This window comes from Acomys russatus, chromosome 2 (assembly GCF_903995435.1).
Source record: "Acomys russatus chromosome 2, mAcoRus1.1, whole genome shotgun sequence".
Classification (NCBI taxonomy): domain Eukaryota; kingdom Metazoa; phylum Chordata; class Mammalia; order Rodentia; family Muridae; genus Acomys; species Acomys russatus.
The window spans coordinates 101,874,987-101,894,489 of record NC_067138.1 but is presented as its reverse complement, the minus strand read 5'-3'; the positions used below and the strand labels follow the sequence as shown (position 1 = coordinate 101,894,489).

The window sequence follows — 19,503 nt, the reverse complement described above, 5'->3', positions numbered from 1 at the left end:
TGCAAATAACTAGTGTTGAGGGGAAGTTCCGCTTCCTGGCAGGTCCATCCTGTCAGCCTCACCCAAACACCTCCCTCCCAGACCCAAATAGCACAGGCACATGCATGGAAAGACATGTAGATACACACATACATAAGACACAGTCTCTCTTGAATATATTAAGCCATCATGTGGGTGACAACCTGTAACACCAAATGGACGTTCTATCTTTGAGTAATTCAGTTTCTCTGGCTTTCAGTTTTGGCAAAGAACATTTTGTTTTTCTTTTCATCTGCCTGTTTTTGTTTTGTTTTTTTAATTTTTGAGACAGTCTTATCTTGTTGTAACATGGGATGTCTCTGCACTCTAGATCCTCCTGCTTCAGCTTACTGATCTGTGAAGCAGGCTTATTGCAACCGTATTAGACCTCTTCGTTCTGGTGACTTTTGTATATCCAATCCTTAGACATTATTTATGGTGTTTTAACATCACAGTATAATAGGAACAAAACTACATTCTCAAAATATTTATATATTAAACGCATAGGCCAAAGAATCTCAAAATCTGACTATGCAGATGAGGAGATTTAAGGAGAGTTAAGCTAACATAAGGTCACCAGGTAGATTCTTGTCCATTATCACTGGTGTTCTTTAAGAACGAAGTCACACCAGGGACAGGGGCACACAATAAGAAGGTGGTTATGTGCAGGACAGAGAAGAAGAAATCAAGTCTGTCCAGATCTTGAACTTGGACTACCAGCTTCTAGAGCTGAAACAAAAAATCTTTATTTATGGCACATGGTTTGTGGAACATTGTTATGGAATCTCTGTTAATATAACATGAACAACTGTCAAATGATATATGAAGTATGTATTTAGAATTACTATTAAAGAGTTTATGACATGAAATTGTCTGAATCTCCAATCAAAGGGGAAAACTTGAAGGAACTTGAAAAAGCTTCAGCTATGTCTATATTCATAGTCATGCATTTCTATATTTACATACGATGTATCACATACTCACAGTTACACGTATACAATGTATCTCATAGTCAGAGTTACATGTATACAATGTATCACATATTCATAGTTACATGTGTACATAAGTAAAGATACAAGCATAGCCATATGCAGCACACATACACAACACACTTGAGACTGAAGCCAAGTCGCTTCTGTGGGGCATTTTGTCACAGCAACACAAAATGTAACATCTACATTTGACAAATATAAGGCCCTGTCTGGGTGAGGGGACAATGCCACAATCTTAAAGATAGCATTCCCTTCCTGTATAATATTCTGCAGATCCCTGTATGTCTGAGCTAAGAAGTTCTTGGCTAAAGCCATGTCTCAAAGAAGTCTGCTCTTTCCACTTGTTCATACCTCAGGTATGAACTCAGGGTTAAGGAGATCAGAAGGATGCCAGATTTATTTTTATCAGAATTGTCACCTTCAGTATCTGTTGAGCACGGAACAAGACATTGTGGTGTTGAAGAACAAAGTCCCATTTCGCAACAGAATACAAATGTCACTTTGGGGAGACCTAGTGTCCTAGCAGGAATGCTGGGTTGCTAAGTGGGTCTCCTGCCTGCAAGATGCCAAGAGCACTAAGCTCTGAAGAAAAGAAAAACTTAGTCACATGTGCTGAGCACACAAATACAACAGGTCTCCGCTACAGAAGCTGTACAGGTCCCCATAGAAGAACTGACCCTCAGCCAACACAGCAAGGCTGAGTGCCCTTTGGTCAGGAATTGAAGTACTACAACAAATGTCACACACTTCTGGAAGCTAGTTTCTAGGAGCTAGTGATCCTAAACAGCCTGCAATGCTCTGGACAGTCCATCAAAATGAAGAATGCCAGTAGTGTCTCAACTGAAACCAAAAGGCCTCATCCAGACAGCAGAGAAAACCTGGCATCTTTATTTCCTTCCTCACCCACGTTTCTGAGGGTCTTCATAGTGGGACCTCAATTAGAATTGATGCATCTGATAGGAAAGACATTTCCTCTAATAAAACCACCACGTCCCTGGTGGGTTTTCCACCCATTCTCACCAACTGCTGTACTTCTGTAGATTTTTCTCTTCCTCTCTTAAGTGTATCAGGAAAACCACGTGAGCACAATACTGTCTTGTCAGTCTCAGATGAGGGGGATCTTGAGGAGAACATTGGTTACCTGCCAAGGACCCTCTTTACCAGAGTGCTCAACATACCAAACCCTTGGGAGATGGCCACACAGCTGCCTTTCTTGTGCTCCTCCCCAGTGTAGAGGCCACACTAGGCCTCATGACAGTGCAGAAGGATATGGCATTGCTTCCCTGTTGAGGGATACTTAACCACCTTCTGTACAAACAACTATTCCGTGAGTTACCGTATTTCACAGTCTCTCACACACTTTCCATAATCATATCCTAGCGATGTATAGACTGGGGTACCTGAGACCTAGAATTTAGATAAACACTGATTGTTATCCTATCTCTGCCTTAGTCCTATCCACGTTAAGCTATTCGCTCTTTTCCTTCAGCAACTTTTCCCCATCCATGGAGGAGAAGGAAGAAGCCCTCTCCTGAATCCACTCCCCCTGTGGTACATCCAGCTGAGTCCAGCAGGTATATGTAAATCCAGGCTATAATCATACTGGAACCTCTCCTTCCACTCCTTCTGAACCGAACTAACAATATTTTCCCCACATCTGTTGACGACTGACAGCTTAATAGATGACATGTCTAAACAGACAGGTGGGGAGATAGGTGAAAGGGGGAGGGACGTAGGGCATAGGTGGAGTTCAGTAACATGGGACTGTTTCAACAGGGTAATGCACAGCGCATCTTCTAACCCTGCTCTCGGTGGCCAAACTCCTTTACCTGCCTGTGCCCTGCACACACACCCATCTCCAAACAACTCACCCAATCAATCACCTTATACAAAAGTAAAATTTCAACAGTTTCTTCTCCAATATATCCGCAATGTGTCCAAAACCAGTCAGGCTGAGCTGATTTTGGGTAAATGCACAGTAAGGAAAATTGGGTTCTTATGTGAACTTCTAAGGAGGCCCCTCACATTTACCCTCTATGAATAGCTGGGCATGCATATGGTTATAATCAGAAGCGTTATGGGAAGGACATGCACTATACAAATTGATCATCTGACCTCATCTATTAATCAAATTCTTCTTCTTGAATCCCATAAAAAGAGTTGTAAACCATAATCTGAATCCTTGAGGATAGTCACTTCTGTGGCTCACTGCTAATCTTGCTAATTTATTTCTGACCCTTAACTATTGCTTTCCTTTAACATAAACTTTTCTCTCTACTTTTGCAATGTGTAAGTTCTTATGCCAGTCCTTTTGATATTAGGTCAAGAACCCAAGGCCCTACCATCACTAACAGGGAGGGAAAGAGATGTGGAGTCGAGGAATGGGGAAGAGAAGACTGGAGCATGTATGCAAGAAAGTCAAATGTCACCAGACTCAATTTTTAGCTTACACATTGTTATCAGTGACAACTTAAAAATAGAGAAACTGAGACTTTAGATTCCTAGATCATCTTAGCCAACTCCAGAGTCCAGGAACTTTCAATTAAAGCACATAACCTCTACATTTTACCACATAGAAAACGAAGGTATTTTGAGGTAATAACAAAATATCAGACATCAGAGGCTATGTGTGTATGGATGGATGTTCACATTGCATTCGTAGGCTTTATTCTATAACCACTGTGTTCTCTCTTGTCATGCTTGGTTAAGGCAGAAACTTGCAGCTGAATCCAAAGGAGATGCCAGTTGAGTGTCACCAAAGCCCAAGTCCCATGCAAAGCACACCAGTTTACACCCCTCTAGAGATAATAATGGGCAGATTAAAGAAATAAGTAAGTAACTTTCTTTCAATGTGTGCTGTGAATAGATATAAACGGTAATCAACATTTTCTTCTTTTCAAAGTGGTAAATGCAGCAGATGGGAAAATTCCTATTAACAGTCTACTAGAAATCTTACATATATATCTACGTTGTTTGCAAATACAAATTTGTTCTGAACCATAGTGAATTTTGTGCAAGTGGAGTATGGTAGACAAGAGGCCTCAGCATGACACATGTCTCTCTTTCCGGCTCCATGGAAACCAAATTATCAACTTCCCTCTTTTCTTGTTGGGAGGCCCAACTCTTTCATTCTAACCACTGGGCCACAAGCAGAAACAGTGCATTTGTTCCTCTTTCCACAGATATCAAGGACCAGATATTTGAACCAAGGTATCAAGGATAACTGTCCTAGAAAAATTTCTACATATTGTGTGAATAAAAACTCGACTTTATTCACTTTTTCCATTATATCCAGTGTGTGTGTGTGTGTGTGTGTGTGTGTGTGTGTGTGTGTGTGTGTGTAATTCAGAGGACAACTTCTACAAATCAGTGTTTTCCTTTCACCATATGGTTTCTAGGGATAGAACTAAGGCCAACAGGCTTAGCAGTAAGTGCCTTAATATGCTGAGCCATCTTGCAGGCCATTTTTTAGGAACTGAGATATAGGTAACATGTAATTTGTTTTTTTCCTGACTAACACACTAGAGAGATAATTTCACTCTCATATGAAATATGCATATCTCTTTGCTGTACTTAAAACAAATATATGCATTCTAATCTAATACTCAATATAGTCAACATCCTTCCCACTTCTCTGGATGAAAGTAGAATGTTCCTTGATCTTATCACAATTTTTAGCTTTGTTAATCCCTCTACCTTGTTTATTTTCTGTTCTTTTTATCTGCCAATCATTACATTTTAAAGGCAGCTCATATATTAACACTTCAACAAATTCTTCCTTAAATCATTATTTAGAAGCAAATTTCCTGTCCTCCAATTTTTATTATTTATTTCTTGTTGGTACTTTTTACATTATATCCCATGTAATATTTATTTGCAGACTCCAGGAGAGGGGCAGTGCAGTTTGGTTCACCATTGTATCCTCAACACCTTGCTACAATGCCTTAAAATTATGTTCACTCTATGTTTGATAGATGTTTCTCTCCCAGTGAGTTTCATCATAAAAATCAATTCAGACCACTTGGAAGTGCTATCAAGAAACATCTCATACCTGGGACCACATTCTGTTTCTCCCACAGAAGGTTATGCTTATTGATGAGTGGTAGGGGTAGTAGGTATTGGAAAGTCCTGACTATACACACAGGTCCTTCATTTAGACCCTGAAATAGTATTAGAAAATAGATCCAACTTCCTTGCTCTTCTTCAAGTGCTCATGAATCAAGTGTGATGCTGAGACTGCAGGAAGAAGCTGGGACTGACAACAGCAGGGGCCATCATGGAGGATATACGGTACAACCAGACCATGACGTATGCTGTCCATGTGTTGTATGTGCACATGCTCTTCCCAGTGATGTCCAGAAGATGACTATACAAAAAGGAGTCAGTCCAGCCGCCATCTTGTACACAGTGTCTAATTTCTCTTTGTCACTGTGTCCTTCAGTGAGAATAATACTCCCTACTCTGAAGATGACTAATGTGTTAGTGAGTACATAAAGCTTTCAGGAAGAGTGTCTTTACTTGGTAAATATTTGTTTACAATAACAAATGTTGTTTTTAAAAAGAATGAGGCAGTAGCTGCTATTATCTACTATTGGTAGATTATAATATTGACCACAAATGCCCACAGGCATGGTAGAGTCACACTTGAATCCACAGCTTCTGACCTCAGTGTAAGAGCTCTTAACTGTTCAGCCTTACAGGCACTGTGTGGCCTCCAGGGCCACCAGCCCCTTCTCCAGAGCCTCAGTCCCTGAGACTCGGTTCCTTTGCTGGGCATTTCAACATATGGAGTGCTGGAGGGGTGTGTTCAGTCTAAAGTGCTGATTCTGTTTAAATAGATTAAAACATAAAAGCAAGTAACTTTTTGGACAACCAAAAGCAGAGGAAGTTTCTGTTCTGTTGTTAATTCTTGGGATTTTTTTTTTAAATTATCTTTCCCCTGCCTCTTTTATCACACTCCAAAGTTCATAAACATAATGTTCTGAGGAGAAAGTATGTTATCCAGTTCAACAGACATGGCTCTGGGTCACAGTTGTGCCACCTACTGTTGGCAAGGCCTTGGGCAAGTTATTCAACTTCCTGAGCCTTCTGATCCTCCGGGACTCTGGCTAGCGCCTGTGAGCAGCAGTTTGTTTGATTCTGCACTGTACATCTTCTCCTAGTACAAAAGCCGAATGGTTTCAATGTTCTTGGGCATGGCCTTGCCATATTGCTTTTCGCTGTAGGGGGGCAAACTGAGAAGTTGTAGGTTTGGAGTCTCTTTAATGAACATGATGTAAATCCAGTAACTATGATTGATGATTTTCTTTCATATTGTCTGAGAGATGAAGAAAACATCAATGAATATCAGAGACAAGAATAAACACAGCTGATTCACAGAGAAGAGCTGATCCTAATCAGAACAGGGAAATCTTCTCTAAGTCCCTGACTTTGCAGTCCATGAGTACTTCCCTTTGGCTAGAGTTGGCTCAAGTAGTCTATTCACCATTATAATGAGGCATCTTGGTTAATCTCTTCTGAGAACAGCTTCCTTCCATGTCATCATACTCTCATTGGGAGCCCATCAAAGAACACTCAGATACAGTCTATAGCCAACTGAAAACTTTACTCCAGCTGACTGGGACTATGCTCAGGTATTTGGGACCCAAGTGTAACACTGAGTGTTTAGAGGAAGGGGTTTTTAAAGGCAAAAGCTACATCATACTGTTTCATTAGGCAGCTGCAGGGGAAGGTTTTGCACAAGCAAGCAGTTTGAGAGAAGCTAAGATAAGCAGTTATCTGGAGATTCTGCACAAATAGGAAGTTTAACAGAAGCCAAGCTAAGTTAGCTGGGACATCATCTTGACTTCACATTCCTAGAACAGAGCTGGGTAATTTTTCATAAGATTCTCCATCAAGGATATAAAATTCTAGTCAAACCTAAAATGAGTTCAGCAAGAATACAAGCTAGAGGAACCGCTTCCGGGGTTGCTCTGCCACAATAATAGAGAATGTAATTCTGTGCGTTACTAAAATTAAATGAGGTGCTAGATAAAAATGCCTTGTCCAGTAACTCATACAAAGCAAGCCTTGAATAGAGATTTTGATTCTTTCTTCCAATGTCATCATCATGTTATATTACAAACCTGATCATTTTTTAGGAATTTAATATACATACACGATCATATGCTAGGTTCCAGTACTCTGCATAGAATGGATGATGTGAATAGGACATAGACTTTATCATTAGTAAAAACAACTGAACACTGAGTATAGAAAGGATAAAGCAGAAAAGGACAGAGGAAATGATGAGATAAGGAGAGGGCTAACCAAATCAAAGGATATATGAAAACATCATATGGACACCTAGTATCTTGTATAACCAAATTTAAAATGCGACTAAAATATAACTAGGTGTAAGCTTGAATCTTCAAGAAGGATTGGTTATTGTGGGTCCTGATTGAGATGGGAGGGAGATACGAAACGGCAGGGGAAAAAGAGTGATCACACTGTAATTTACATGTGGATGAAGTTGTTAAATAATGATCTTAATAAAAATACATCGTAGGAAGTAAAAGGTTGATGAGCAGGAGAGGGTTACTAAAGCAGTGGTTATGAAGCCAAGAGTGGTCCCATTGAGACTGCTGGTTTACTGAGAAGAATGGGTCCATTCACGAGCCGCTGTGGCACAGCTTCACAAAGAGGATCTGAGCTAACTTTACAAGTCAGGAGCTGAGGCATAAGGAAGCTTCACTGTTTCTCAGCAAACAAAGAGTCTGCAAAGGCATGCAGGCAATCCCTGGCAACACATGACTGCACATGCAGGTAGCTGACTAAGAGGAGAAATGCTAGACATAAACATAAAGGCTTAGGGGCCAGAGGGAGCCTTAATAAAGAACACTAGTGAGGCAAATGTAATGGCAGCATGCTTGTGCATGAACCAAATGTTTTTCTTAGCATCTTTAAAAAGCATTTTGTCGTCTACTTTTATGTATGTGGTTAGTATTAGCCAAGAAGAAATCAGATCAAAGAATAGCAAGGCAGTTTGTGTGAAGAAGTACCAGAACCACGCTAAGTGCAAATCAGGCCTCTGAGTTTGTTCAAGTTTGACTTGTGTGTCCCTTTATCTGTTAATACAAGTCTAGCCTGATCCTCAGTCTCTCCCACTGTGGTATTGTATAGATAAAGGATGGTAACAGAAGAAGTCACACTGAGAAGAAAGCCTAATCCACTCTCACTTTGTCCTAGTAAAGAGAAAAATATGGACTCATACATACACAAGAGAACATTTAATGAACATCAAATTAATCTGCAAGTCAAGGAAGAAATGCCAAAATGGCCAGCAAACCACCAGTAACTAGCTAAGAGGTACTTTACACTCTGACAGAAATAGCCCTGTTAACAAGGACTGCTGGCCTCCAGGATGGCCAAGGACATCATTCTGCTAGTGAATTTACTTACTTTGTGGCACTTTGGCCCTGCATATTCCAAAGTTTGTACATCTCAGGGTCCTCTCAGAGCTGTGAGAGCAGTAAAGGAAGAGAGGGGTTAACTACTCTCTTCTCCCTTCTGTTCTAGAACCAGCCTGCCCTCCTTTGTCCTGTCAGTTGAGGTCCCCATTATTAACAAAGACTATCATCTCCTAGAGAAAAGAGGGAGGAAGCAAGGGAGGGAAGGAAGGAGGGAGGGGGCAGGGAAAGAGAAAGGGAGAAAGCAGGGGAGGGAAAGAATGAATGAAACAGCACAACGCACATATTTTTGCAATACAGCCCAGTACTGATGTCTTCTCTATTGGTTGGAGACTCCACTACAAAGCCCCTCATTTTTTTATAGACCTATGATTAAGATGTTCAAAATCAGTTTTTATTGCCCCCTCTTTATATTCTCCTTCCACTTTGACTTACATGGACCAAAGCAGCGCACTGGACTCCACTCTCCTCCCCCCACCTGTGTGTGGTGGTAAATGGAAAGTCCTGACATTTGGGGAGGGGGTATTCTTTGGCGCTCTTATTACAGCAATTCATCTTTCTTCAGGCCGAAGGACGGAGCTGACTGCCGGATGGCGACGCTTCCGTGGAATCGGTCTCCGGTGACTCGTAGTCTAAAGCTGCTGAATCCAGGGAAGGAAGGCGGTGTTAACCACAGTGTTTAATCTTAGGGAGACATTTACTGCGGAACCTCTTGTTTTGCCTTGTTTAATATAAACCACAGGAGAGGTGTTTCTTGGTTATGACATTTCATAAAGCAAAGTGAGAGACAAAAAGTCCCCAGCCCTGATTCAGGACCGCTGCATCCTCGGCAGTGATGCCTGAGATGTCAGCTTCAAAATACCACCAACAGGGACACTCATGGTTATAACAACAACAGGAACACAACATGAACAGCTATAATGACAACAGCTAGAGAGATTGTGTGGGGAAAGAGCTGATTATTCCTGGAGTGGGCTGCACCTGGACTTCACTTGAGCTTCTGAGTTCCCAACTGTGTTCCCACAAGCAAGGTATCTTTGCTAAGCTGGGCTTCCTCTTCTCTGAAATGGGAGAATGGATAGTCCTTGTAAAGATGTTGTGACTATGACACGCAGTGTTGATGGTAAAAGTCTTAATGCAGTTCCTAGAACATAGTACATAGTCACTGTGCTATTTTCATTGTTACAAGTAAATGCATAGTCTATCGTCAACCTATTAGGTTTGAGGACGTTTCCAAGTGCTTGGTGTGCAATCCTGATATAGCCATTATTCTTGGTCTCCACCTTACAGACAAAATAAATAAATGGCAGCTCATGCTCATGGGTTCAGAAGTGGCAAAGCAGGAGTTCCCTTGGATTGTAATACATCAAATTTCATCTGAAAACAACCAATTTAGTTAAAGGGCCAAGTAGATCCTGCCAAGGTCATTAGTTGAAGTTGGCCATGATAAAGCCTATACAGTTAAGACAAGGTTAAAGGATATAATTTACTGCCCCTTCAAGCTTTGTGTCAGAATTTAGAGTCTATATCTAACAGGTTAACTGCTCCCCACATCTAAATTTTAAAGAGAATATGAACTTTCAAGAGAACCAATGGTGACTTTAGAGGTAAATATCAATTAAGGTCCGTCTCAACATCTTCAGCAAAAGGGAAGTTAGTTACCCCCGTGTCCGGGATTGCTAAGTCTCACTTCAGGCACAGCTGGATCCAGGTTCTGTCCCACCCTTCCCACTGGCTTCATCTTCAGCTCTGCATCCCTCTGTTGACCAGCTTTCCTGACAGAATATGATCGTACAAACATGCATCCAAAATCTCAACACCCATCCTCACTGGTAGCTCCACCAGATGCCAGGCCTCCGTGCGTTCCAATCCCTGTTGATCAATAATCAGATCAGTCCTAGGAAGATGGAGTGTTGAAGGAGCAACTTAAGTGACAACCTCACAAAGATTACTTGAAAGGGAAAAAAAGCCCTTCCCTCTTGCTCCCATGGCAGTGTGTATCCTGAGAAGTGCCCATGTCTCTCACCCTCCAGAGAGTTAGGCCCTTATGTAAGGCCACCCTTCTCTGTCTGCAGCTGGTAGCAGAGACAGCAGCAAAACTGCAAACACAGCAGAACCAGACGCTGAAGATGGATCTTCAGGTGTTGGGGCTGAAACAAACAACGACGCCACTTTGGAGTCAACTTAAAGCGTCACTACCCACATTTACAGATGTTCAAACTCAATACAGAGAACCTAGAAATCAGGGTGGAGTGACAAAGCTACCCAGGAGGTTGGATATCCTAAGTTATACTGAGAAGCTGGGGAAAATCCAACTCCATTGGTTGAGCTGGTCACTAGAGCAGTGATTCTCTACCTGTGGGTCACAACCCCCGTGCACGTTGAAGGACCTTTTCATAAAAGTCACATATAAGATATCTTGTATATCTAAAATTTACATTAGGGTTTATAACAATAGCAAAATTACAGTTATGAAGTAGCTAAGTAAAAATTTTTTTGGTTGGTGGGGTCCCCACAACATGAAGAACTGTATTAAAGGGCCGCAGCACTAGGAAGGTTGATTGAGAACTGCCGCACTAGAGGTTTGTTCACACAGAAATCTCAGGTTTAAGCTGGAGTTGAGAGATCTACCATGGTCCTCTAGATCTGAAACGATATTTGAGACATGAATTGAGCTCCTTCTCTTGCCTCTGGGCTTCTGAGTAATTTTTTTCAACACCCCAGCTTTATTTTCTCTTCCCTTACAATAAATGTAAAATGCTTAGTGGCAGTTGTCAATAAGGCAATTCTTATCCACTTCAAATAAGGGATCTGGCATTATCGATGCCATCCAAGGTTGTTAAAATTATGTTATTTTGTTTTCTTGTTTTATTTATTTTCTAACAGAATATCACGTAGCCCAGGCTTACCCAGAGCAGGTGGCCGGAATGACCTCGGACTTCTGGTCCTCCTGCCCTCTGAGTGTTTTCCCTACAGACACTGCCCATCACACCTGTTTCGTAAGGCACTGGGGATCCAACCCAGATCTTCATACTGAGGACTGAGCCAACACCTTGAGGCACGCTACGCAAGCACTCTGACAACTGAGTTACACCAGCAAGGGTTCTGTTATTTGATGTCACCAAATCGTCATCTTGTATCACTGTACAGCAGGAAAACAGTCCTGGAGCAAAGACTTGAACCCAAAACCTCGCCACTCTCAGTGCGGGTCAGTCTAAAGGTTCCGGCTTTGCACTGGTTTCACAAAGCAGAAGTCTAAGTGGAAGGGCGGGCAGCATCAGCCCACAAAAGGGTAAAATGAGTTTACACAAAGGCTTAGGGATCCTACAGCACAGACTTCAAAACACTCAGCTCCTTCCTGCTAGCAGCCACACCTGGTCCCCAACCTCCACCCTCCAGGATTAGCTGTTGACAGCGTGGAGGAGAAATCTGGTTCCCGCCCAGCAACAGCCTCTGCGTCCTTAGTGACAGGGTTGCAAGGCCCCAGCCGCGAGCCAGGCCCTGTGATTGGCTGGATTCCAGAGCTCCAATACAACATTCCATTCCATTCGGGCTCCCTTCTTAGACAGAAGCACTTGCGTCTCTGAATTTCCTAAGTAGAAAGTACGACTTTGGTGGTAAGACTGCCTGCCCCTCTGATCGCTACTGGGGATGGTCTCAAGGCCGATGTCCCATTGCGGGACATCCCAGATAGTCTCAACTCCTTTTTTGGCTTTCCATACCCATAGCTTCAAAGAGCCTGTGGTGGGCTGGATGGGGTCTCTTTGGGGCTTTAGCGCTCCGCGGAATGAGTTGGAATTGTAGGTAGGACCCTGCTGTAGCTACCATAGCAGAACACCGGGAAGACCTCTGCCCTTCCTGCCTCCAATCTGGAATTCCTAGGTGGGATAGCATACTCTCTCTGGGGCTTAATTTCCCACTCTGTAGAGCCAGTGTTTAAACCACAGTAAATTCTAGAACTCTCTGAAACTAGAAGTGGCCAGCCAGCTTCGCCTAGCATCACTCGGGCTTACACACTCTGGGGTCATCTCAAGCAGGTTCTCAATTGCAGAGTCTGTGGGTAGGGACTGGAGATAGGGAATGCCTCTTTCAACGTACAGTGCTTCCTAAAGCACTCTGTCTTCTACATTCACCGAAAGTCTGGGAGCCTAACAGGAATCACTCGGAGATCATAGACGGGTTACAGGAGCAGCAGAGTGGAGTATCGATTCTTCAAATGTCCTACTAACGCCAGGCTTTCTGCTCTGGCCGCAGGACAGTACCATCCCAGGTCTGTAGTGCAGAAGGATGTAGTCACCTAAGTTATCAGAGTGCTTGCCTTGCAGTCCTTCTAGGATTGCCAGCTCCAGCTATACATACCTCTTCCCTTGATGGGAATCAAGAAGGGCCATGATTGTTAGGAGTACCTGCCACCCTGGCTGAGGAGATGGCTGAGCTTTTCAACCTGAGTGCACTTCCTGGGACGCACATTGTAGAAGCAGAAAACTGATCACAGCTTTTTCTTTTCTTCTTCTTCTTCTTCTTCTTCTTCTTCTTCTTCTTCTTCTTCTTCTTCTTCTTCTTCTTCTTCTTTTCTCTCTCTCTCTCTCTCTCTCTCTCTCTCTCTCTCACACACACACACACACACATACACAAGAATGTAATTTTAAAAGTGTAAAAGATAATCTTATTGGGAGTGTTAAGTGAGGTGAGGTATAGGGTAACTTCATTTATACCCAATTTTCCTAGGCCCCACGATATGCTGAAAATTAACAGGAGAGAAGCATATGCTTTATATATTACAAGTTGTACATAACATAGACACTCCCATCCAAACTCCAGTAAGGAAATGAAACTTTCCCAAAAGCATTTGGAATAAGTTGCTTATGTCTGAACAAGATAAGGACTAGCTGTGACAAAACAACTGAATTATTTAGGGAGGGTTAAGAGAGTTATTCTAACAAGCTTTTCACACTTGTAGTTATGACTTCTCAAAGGACAAGAATGTTGTCCCTTTCACATAATTTCATCTCATTTTAGAAAAAAGGTCATAGATTGTAATAATCTTTCTGTTTTCAAGTATATTGAACTTAGTCACTACCCTAGGGTAGTTTATATATAATCACTTCACAGAAACAATGCCAGTGGGTCCTGATGTCATTGTTGATGTTGTTGATGAGAAATACTCAACTACCCGATGGGAAATCCACAGGAAGGGCTTGTTTGTTTTCTACCCCTCAGGATCTGACAAGATTTGGAGAGGGACCATGTCCTCAGCTTGGAATACCCACCGTGTGTCAGAGCCAATGCCAGAGATCATAGTAAAGATTATTGGAAGTAAGCACTTTCGGTACCTTGTAGAGAAGCCACAGATGTAAGTTTCTTCTCTGAAAAATTACTGTGCTCCTTGAATAATAATGAAATTGTTTTTCCAACTAAGAAATTTTAACAGTGCCATCTTTGCTAAATTGAGCCATTAAGATGTAAAAGTAGAAATAAAATAGTGTTGATAAGTCCATGAGCAATTTTTCTGATATTTTCATCTTTATAATTCCCCAATTCTCTTTAATTACTTGGGCTGATTTTCCAAATAGATGGGAAATATGAGCATTATGACTCTTATAAATATTAATGGAATATTGCTGCTTCTCCTAGTCAAGTTTGTAATCTACCACATGCAGTAATTTGGTGTTGGGAGGGAGTCAGGGAGCCAGGCTATTAGTCAATTTGTTGTGAATTACAGGACTGGGATTAATAAGGAATCACGATGTGTAGGGTTTTCACTTACTCTCTTCCCTTTTGTTCCTTCTCTAAGCAAACTTCTCAGAGCGTGGCCGACATGTCTGTCTTCCCTATCCACTAATGACACAGGTTTGAGGAGGGTCATCACACATCACCCATCTTTAACGTTTACTAGGTGTTTGGCACAGAAGGGCCTAACAGTATCTTTCCTCTAGAGCTTTAGTGCTTTTTGAAATAAAGGAATGTCAGTTAGAGCTCTTTTCTTTAGGCAGGTCTGTAGCTAGTTGTTTTTCCCCCCAAAAGATGATTTCTTTGGTACTTTACACTATTGCATCATTGGACACAGATGCAGGTAGTAGTACTTACAAAGTCAAGACAACCACCCAAAGCACACTTAGCAAAGAACATCTGGAGTTCAGCTCAAGGCAAACTGACTGAGAATCTCTGAATGAATGTCCTATGGTCACTGTCACTAACATGGATCAGCAACACCAGCTGCTTTTGCTACTCCACTACTAGCATTGTCCCCCAGAGCAATTCCAACATGAATGCTATCATCAGTCACGTCTGAGTGGGCTAGGAAGTGACTATGGCTGGGTGGGCTCCATGATTTTGTGATCACTGCAGAACAGAGAGATGGGAGGTTTAATACTAGTCCTTTTTTTTTTTTTTTGTTCTTCGTTTTGTTTTGTTCTGATTTTCTGATGTTGAGAAAGTGTAGTGATATGTCTTGCATTCTGTTCTATTTTTATAAAGCTGGAATTTAATGACACCTGTATAGTAGATTGTTGAGAGGATTAAGAAAAAAAAAGTACGTGAGGCGTCTTCCCGTGACCAGGCTATCTCATGTACCTCATAAACGATTCTGCCATTGCTGTTGAAGTATATCCTCTCAAAGATGCAGTGTTTAATGAAAACCAAATACCATGCTATGACATGCTTGCCACTGCATGTATATCCCATGCCTAAGAAGGAAGATATGTTCTGTTTTGTAGATGATGAATGAGGTAAGTGACCATTTCAAGATCTTTTATCAATTCCTTGTCACTGTGAGAAAAGCAAAGAAAATTAGGCATTGAGTGCACATTACCAGGAAGACAACATTACCACACCTCTATTTTCTCTTCCTCCTGAGGCAGATTAGCCCCATCCCTTTTTTCCCCATTTTTATTATGTTTCTTTTTAACATATACATTTATATTATTACACATGAATAAAATAAACTATATACAACAGGAAGAACCATGAGACAATCAGGAATTATATAAATGTTACATTCTTAGTGATTTGGCTATTTATATTTGGCAAACTTAGAATAAACATTTTTCCTATCTTTTGGGGTCTAAATTTCAGAATGAAGATCAATATCTATCATATCTCATCTCTATTAACTTAAAACATCTATCTTGATCTAAAAAGTTCTTGACCCCTAACTTGCTAAGCTTAATTGTAAGACTAAACTATTTGGTCTTCAACCCCATCAGAGACTTGAGAAGGAATAATACTTAATGACCTGAGTGAACTGGAAGTGCAAGTCAGCAGCTTCCAAAATGAAAAAAATGACTGAGACAGTTTACTCCTAAACAGTCACCCGACACTCTCTATAACGTTGGAACATCATTGTCAGCTTTCTAGCCCAATATGTCTGACAGACATATTTGTCAGGCAGGAACTATTGAGGACTTGCTTGCCCTGTCTTGGCAGAGTTAGGCCATCAACTCTTCCTACATCTAAGCTTGCCCATTTTTAGAAAGAATTCTGCCTGGGGCAGAAATAAGGACATTTTGCCCAGGGGCTTGTTTGCCACATGTGAAGCCATCTCCATAAGGAGGTTCTTTGATGCTCATCATCATCTTTGAGGTAGGCTGGGTGTTGCCAGGAGTTAACTTGTCTTGTTGTCAAAGAATCATTAGAATAATAAAAACATCTTTAAGTGACATATTTTGTAGGTCTCTGAGGCTTTTGAAGACCTTATTTAACTATATATAGAATCATATCTATCTGTTAGACCTAGGATATTTATTCTTGTGATAAAATTAGAGTTGTATTTGACATGACCATGATTTGCATCAATATACAAAATTCTATACCAATGAATTAAAAATAACCTTATTTGTAACAATGAAGGCCTTGAGTTGAGGAGTAGATTCAATAATCTACCTTTTGTTCTATCCTCCCTCTATATTTCTATATCCCCCTTTCTTTTCAGCTCCTATCTCCTTACGTATGAAACAAAGATAAAAAAAAAGGAGAGATATCCCTGCATCCAACCCAGTTTTCTCTCTGTATAAGACCAATAACAACTTATAACCAACTGTAGATGAAGAGAGCAAACAGAAACCTACCCAACCCCCGTGGAGGAAATGGGACAACGTTTTCTTACAGTTACTTCAGGCTGATTTAGGGCAAATAATACCTTTGAAAAGGGCCCTCCAAAATTGGAGGAAATTGTGAAACAAGCCAGGGATAGCATTTGTGGTCCAGTTTCTAAATGTTGAGAAATGCCAGGCTTAATAGGAGTCCTGTGTGGGACAGTCTGAGATGATGGATCAATTGGGATCAGAAGCTTTCTACAATGCTGTCCCCTTTAAAGCTTCCTGTTTCAAGGATTTCAAGTGTAGTTCCTTTCTAAGAGGAAAATGATGAGGAACCCTTCCTTAATTTAAATAATAAAGGATTAAAAGATAGGTTAAGTAAACTCAAATAAAATCCACAGTCCTTGCTCCTGAGGCACTATAAAAGTGGTACTTTTTTTTTTTTTTTCTTGTAAAACAGGTATTCCATGAGCCTAATGCTGTCATTTCTGGATGGCACAACACTGTTTATATGCTTTGCCAAAATAATCTCCTGCAGTTCAAAAGTAAGCAGTTGTCAAAAGCCTACCTGGTGCAGAGGTAAAGGAGTTCAACAGCCATCTTGTCCAGAATGCCTTAACTCAGGGCTACAGAAAAGGCTGTGTCTTTTGAGTTGAACCAATTGGTAAAAATCTGCATAAGAAGCTTAACTAGATAGCAAAGGGTGTGTTAACAAAGGAAAGTCTGAATTAAAGACAAGCATAAAGGAATAATGAAAAGTGGAAGTGCATTTAACATAGATTTTCTGTAGGGCATTGTTGAAGATGGAATATTATGTCAAACTTGCAGATCTAGAACTGTCTGTGAGCTTGGTACTCTGTCAATGTGCCAGAAAACACAGAATTTATATTTTCAGAGGTGTGGATACTAAAGATTTAACACTCAGGTAAATGTTTGGCTGAGTTCCTTCCAGAAGTGCCAGAAAAGGCTTTCAATGTGTTCTGTACCCCTGTTTACCAATCTGCTTTTGGTACTATGTGGCCTTTCCATATTCACACCTGTACTCAAATCTTCTTCCCTCTTTATCAAGATAACGATCAACTGGTTCATGGGCCCACTATATTCACACACACACACACACACACACACACACACACACACACACACACACATGTGTATATATATATTACATGAGGCCATATTCACACACACACACACACACACACACACATGTGTATATATATATTACATGAGGCCATATTCTGAGGTATAAGATTGGGACTCAAACATAGGAGTATTTTTTAATTTAAAAAAAATTTAAATTTTATTTACTTCACATTCCAATCATCGCCTCCTCCCTTGTCTCCTGGTCCTACCCAATTCTCCTCCTCCAGTCCTACAGAGGGAAGCCTTTCTCCCCTATGGACTGACCCCAGCCTATCAAGCTTTATCAGGACTCCCTGCATCCTCTTCTTCTGGTAAGGCACCCTGCCAGGGGAAAGTGATCAAAGAGCAGGCAACAGAATCCATGGCATGGCAGGGACAGCCCCTGATCTCTTCACTAGGGGACCCCTATGGAGACTGAGCAGGGGCCCTAGGTCCTCCAGATGCATGATGCTTGTTTGGTGCATCAGCCTTTGTCGTGCCCCCACCTCTTTCCCCTGCCTGGGCCCAGGTTTATTGGCTCTGTTGGTCTTCTTGTGTAGCCTCTCTACCCTCCAGGTCCTCCTATCCCCGGACTCTTCCATAAGACTTCCTGGTCTTTACCCAAAGTTTGGCTTTGTAAAGTATGCCAGACACAGAAGGACACGAATGCTATATATTCACTTCTAAGCATATATTAGCCATATAATACAGGACAACTGTATTACAATCCAAAACGTAAAGAAGTAAGTAACAAAGAGGACCCTAGGGAGGATGCTTGATTCTCACTCAGTAGGTCAAATAGACACTGGAAGCGGCTGAAGAGAAGGAACAGGACGGGAGCCTAACATAGAGGTCCATGAAAGACTCCACGCAGCAGGGGGCCGAAGCAGAAGCTGAGTCTCACAGCCAAACATAGTAATCTTAACACTCACGCAATTCACCCCATAATAACCAGCCATCTGTGCTGAGGGGAGCTATTATAATCAAGATGGAATAGATGTCGCCACCCTTCCTTTGTGCATTCAAATTGTGATGATGTTAATAGATTAAAAACAATACTCAACACCCATTTAACACAATTACTTTTTACAAAGGAGATCAATCTATGAGCTTTGAAGAAGGAAGCAAATATCCTGTGGTTTTTACTATCATCGTTTCCCTGTAAGGTTCCATCCAAGCCTTCAAACCAACTCTCTGTCTGGGAATTCCATGTGCCCTAGTTGGTCTGTATGAAGCCCTGCTCTCAAAGCTTCGTGCATGAGCCACCAGCACCCATCCCACTTGAGAACCTGAGTAGATCTCAAGCTCCCTCTACAGATGCACTCAGCCAGAGTTGCTTTTTAAGTGGAATCCCAAGTGACTCCTACACATTCCAGTGTAAGAATCCCCATTCTTCACCATGGCCAGGAGGATCTTCCTAAAATACAAATCCCATGTACCTGATAGCTCCCATAACACCCCCGAGCATTTTATCATGTTAGTATTTCCCATATTTCTGTCTCTTCTCTTTAAGTGTGAAGTCCTATATACAAAACTGTATCCTCTGCACAAAGTACAAAGTCCTGCACGTGTTGAAAGCTGAGTAAGTGAATTAGAGCACTGCAGTTGCCAAGAAAAGTAAAGATCTAAAAGACAGAGTTTAGCTGCTTTAAAGGAATGCAGGCCTGAGATCCCAAGCTTTCAAATAGCATACAGATGTTACTCAGGATTCCTGAATAGTGTTTGATAGTTCCTTGAAAGGAAGATCATGCCTCTGTTTCATCTCCAAAAAAGAATAGGTAAGAATGGGGAATGAAATCCAGAAGATTGTGAATGACCATTGAATAAATTATAGCCAAACTCTCTATCTATCTATCATCTATCTATCTATCTATCTATCTATAT

The 19,503-nt window shown here is 41.4% G+C and overlaps 1 protein-coding gene across 1 annotated transcript in view; it reads left to right on the top strand.

Annotated features, from left to right (window-relative positions):
• The first annotated feature begins 13,683 nt into the window (after positions 1-13,683).
• C2H1orf87 (chromosome 2 C1orf87 homolog) overlaps positions 13,684-19,503 on the top strand; it is a 67,990-nt gene continuing 62,170 nt past the window's right edge. Inside the window, exon 1 of the mRNA XM_051164452.1 lies at positions 13,684-13,811. Coding sequence (XP_051020409.1) covers positions 13,705-13,811 — 107 coding nt within the window. The 5' untranslated portion in view covers positions 13,684-13,704. The remainder of the gene's footprint in view (positions 13,812-19,503) is intronic.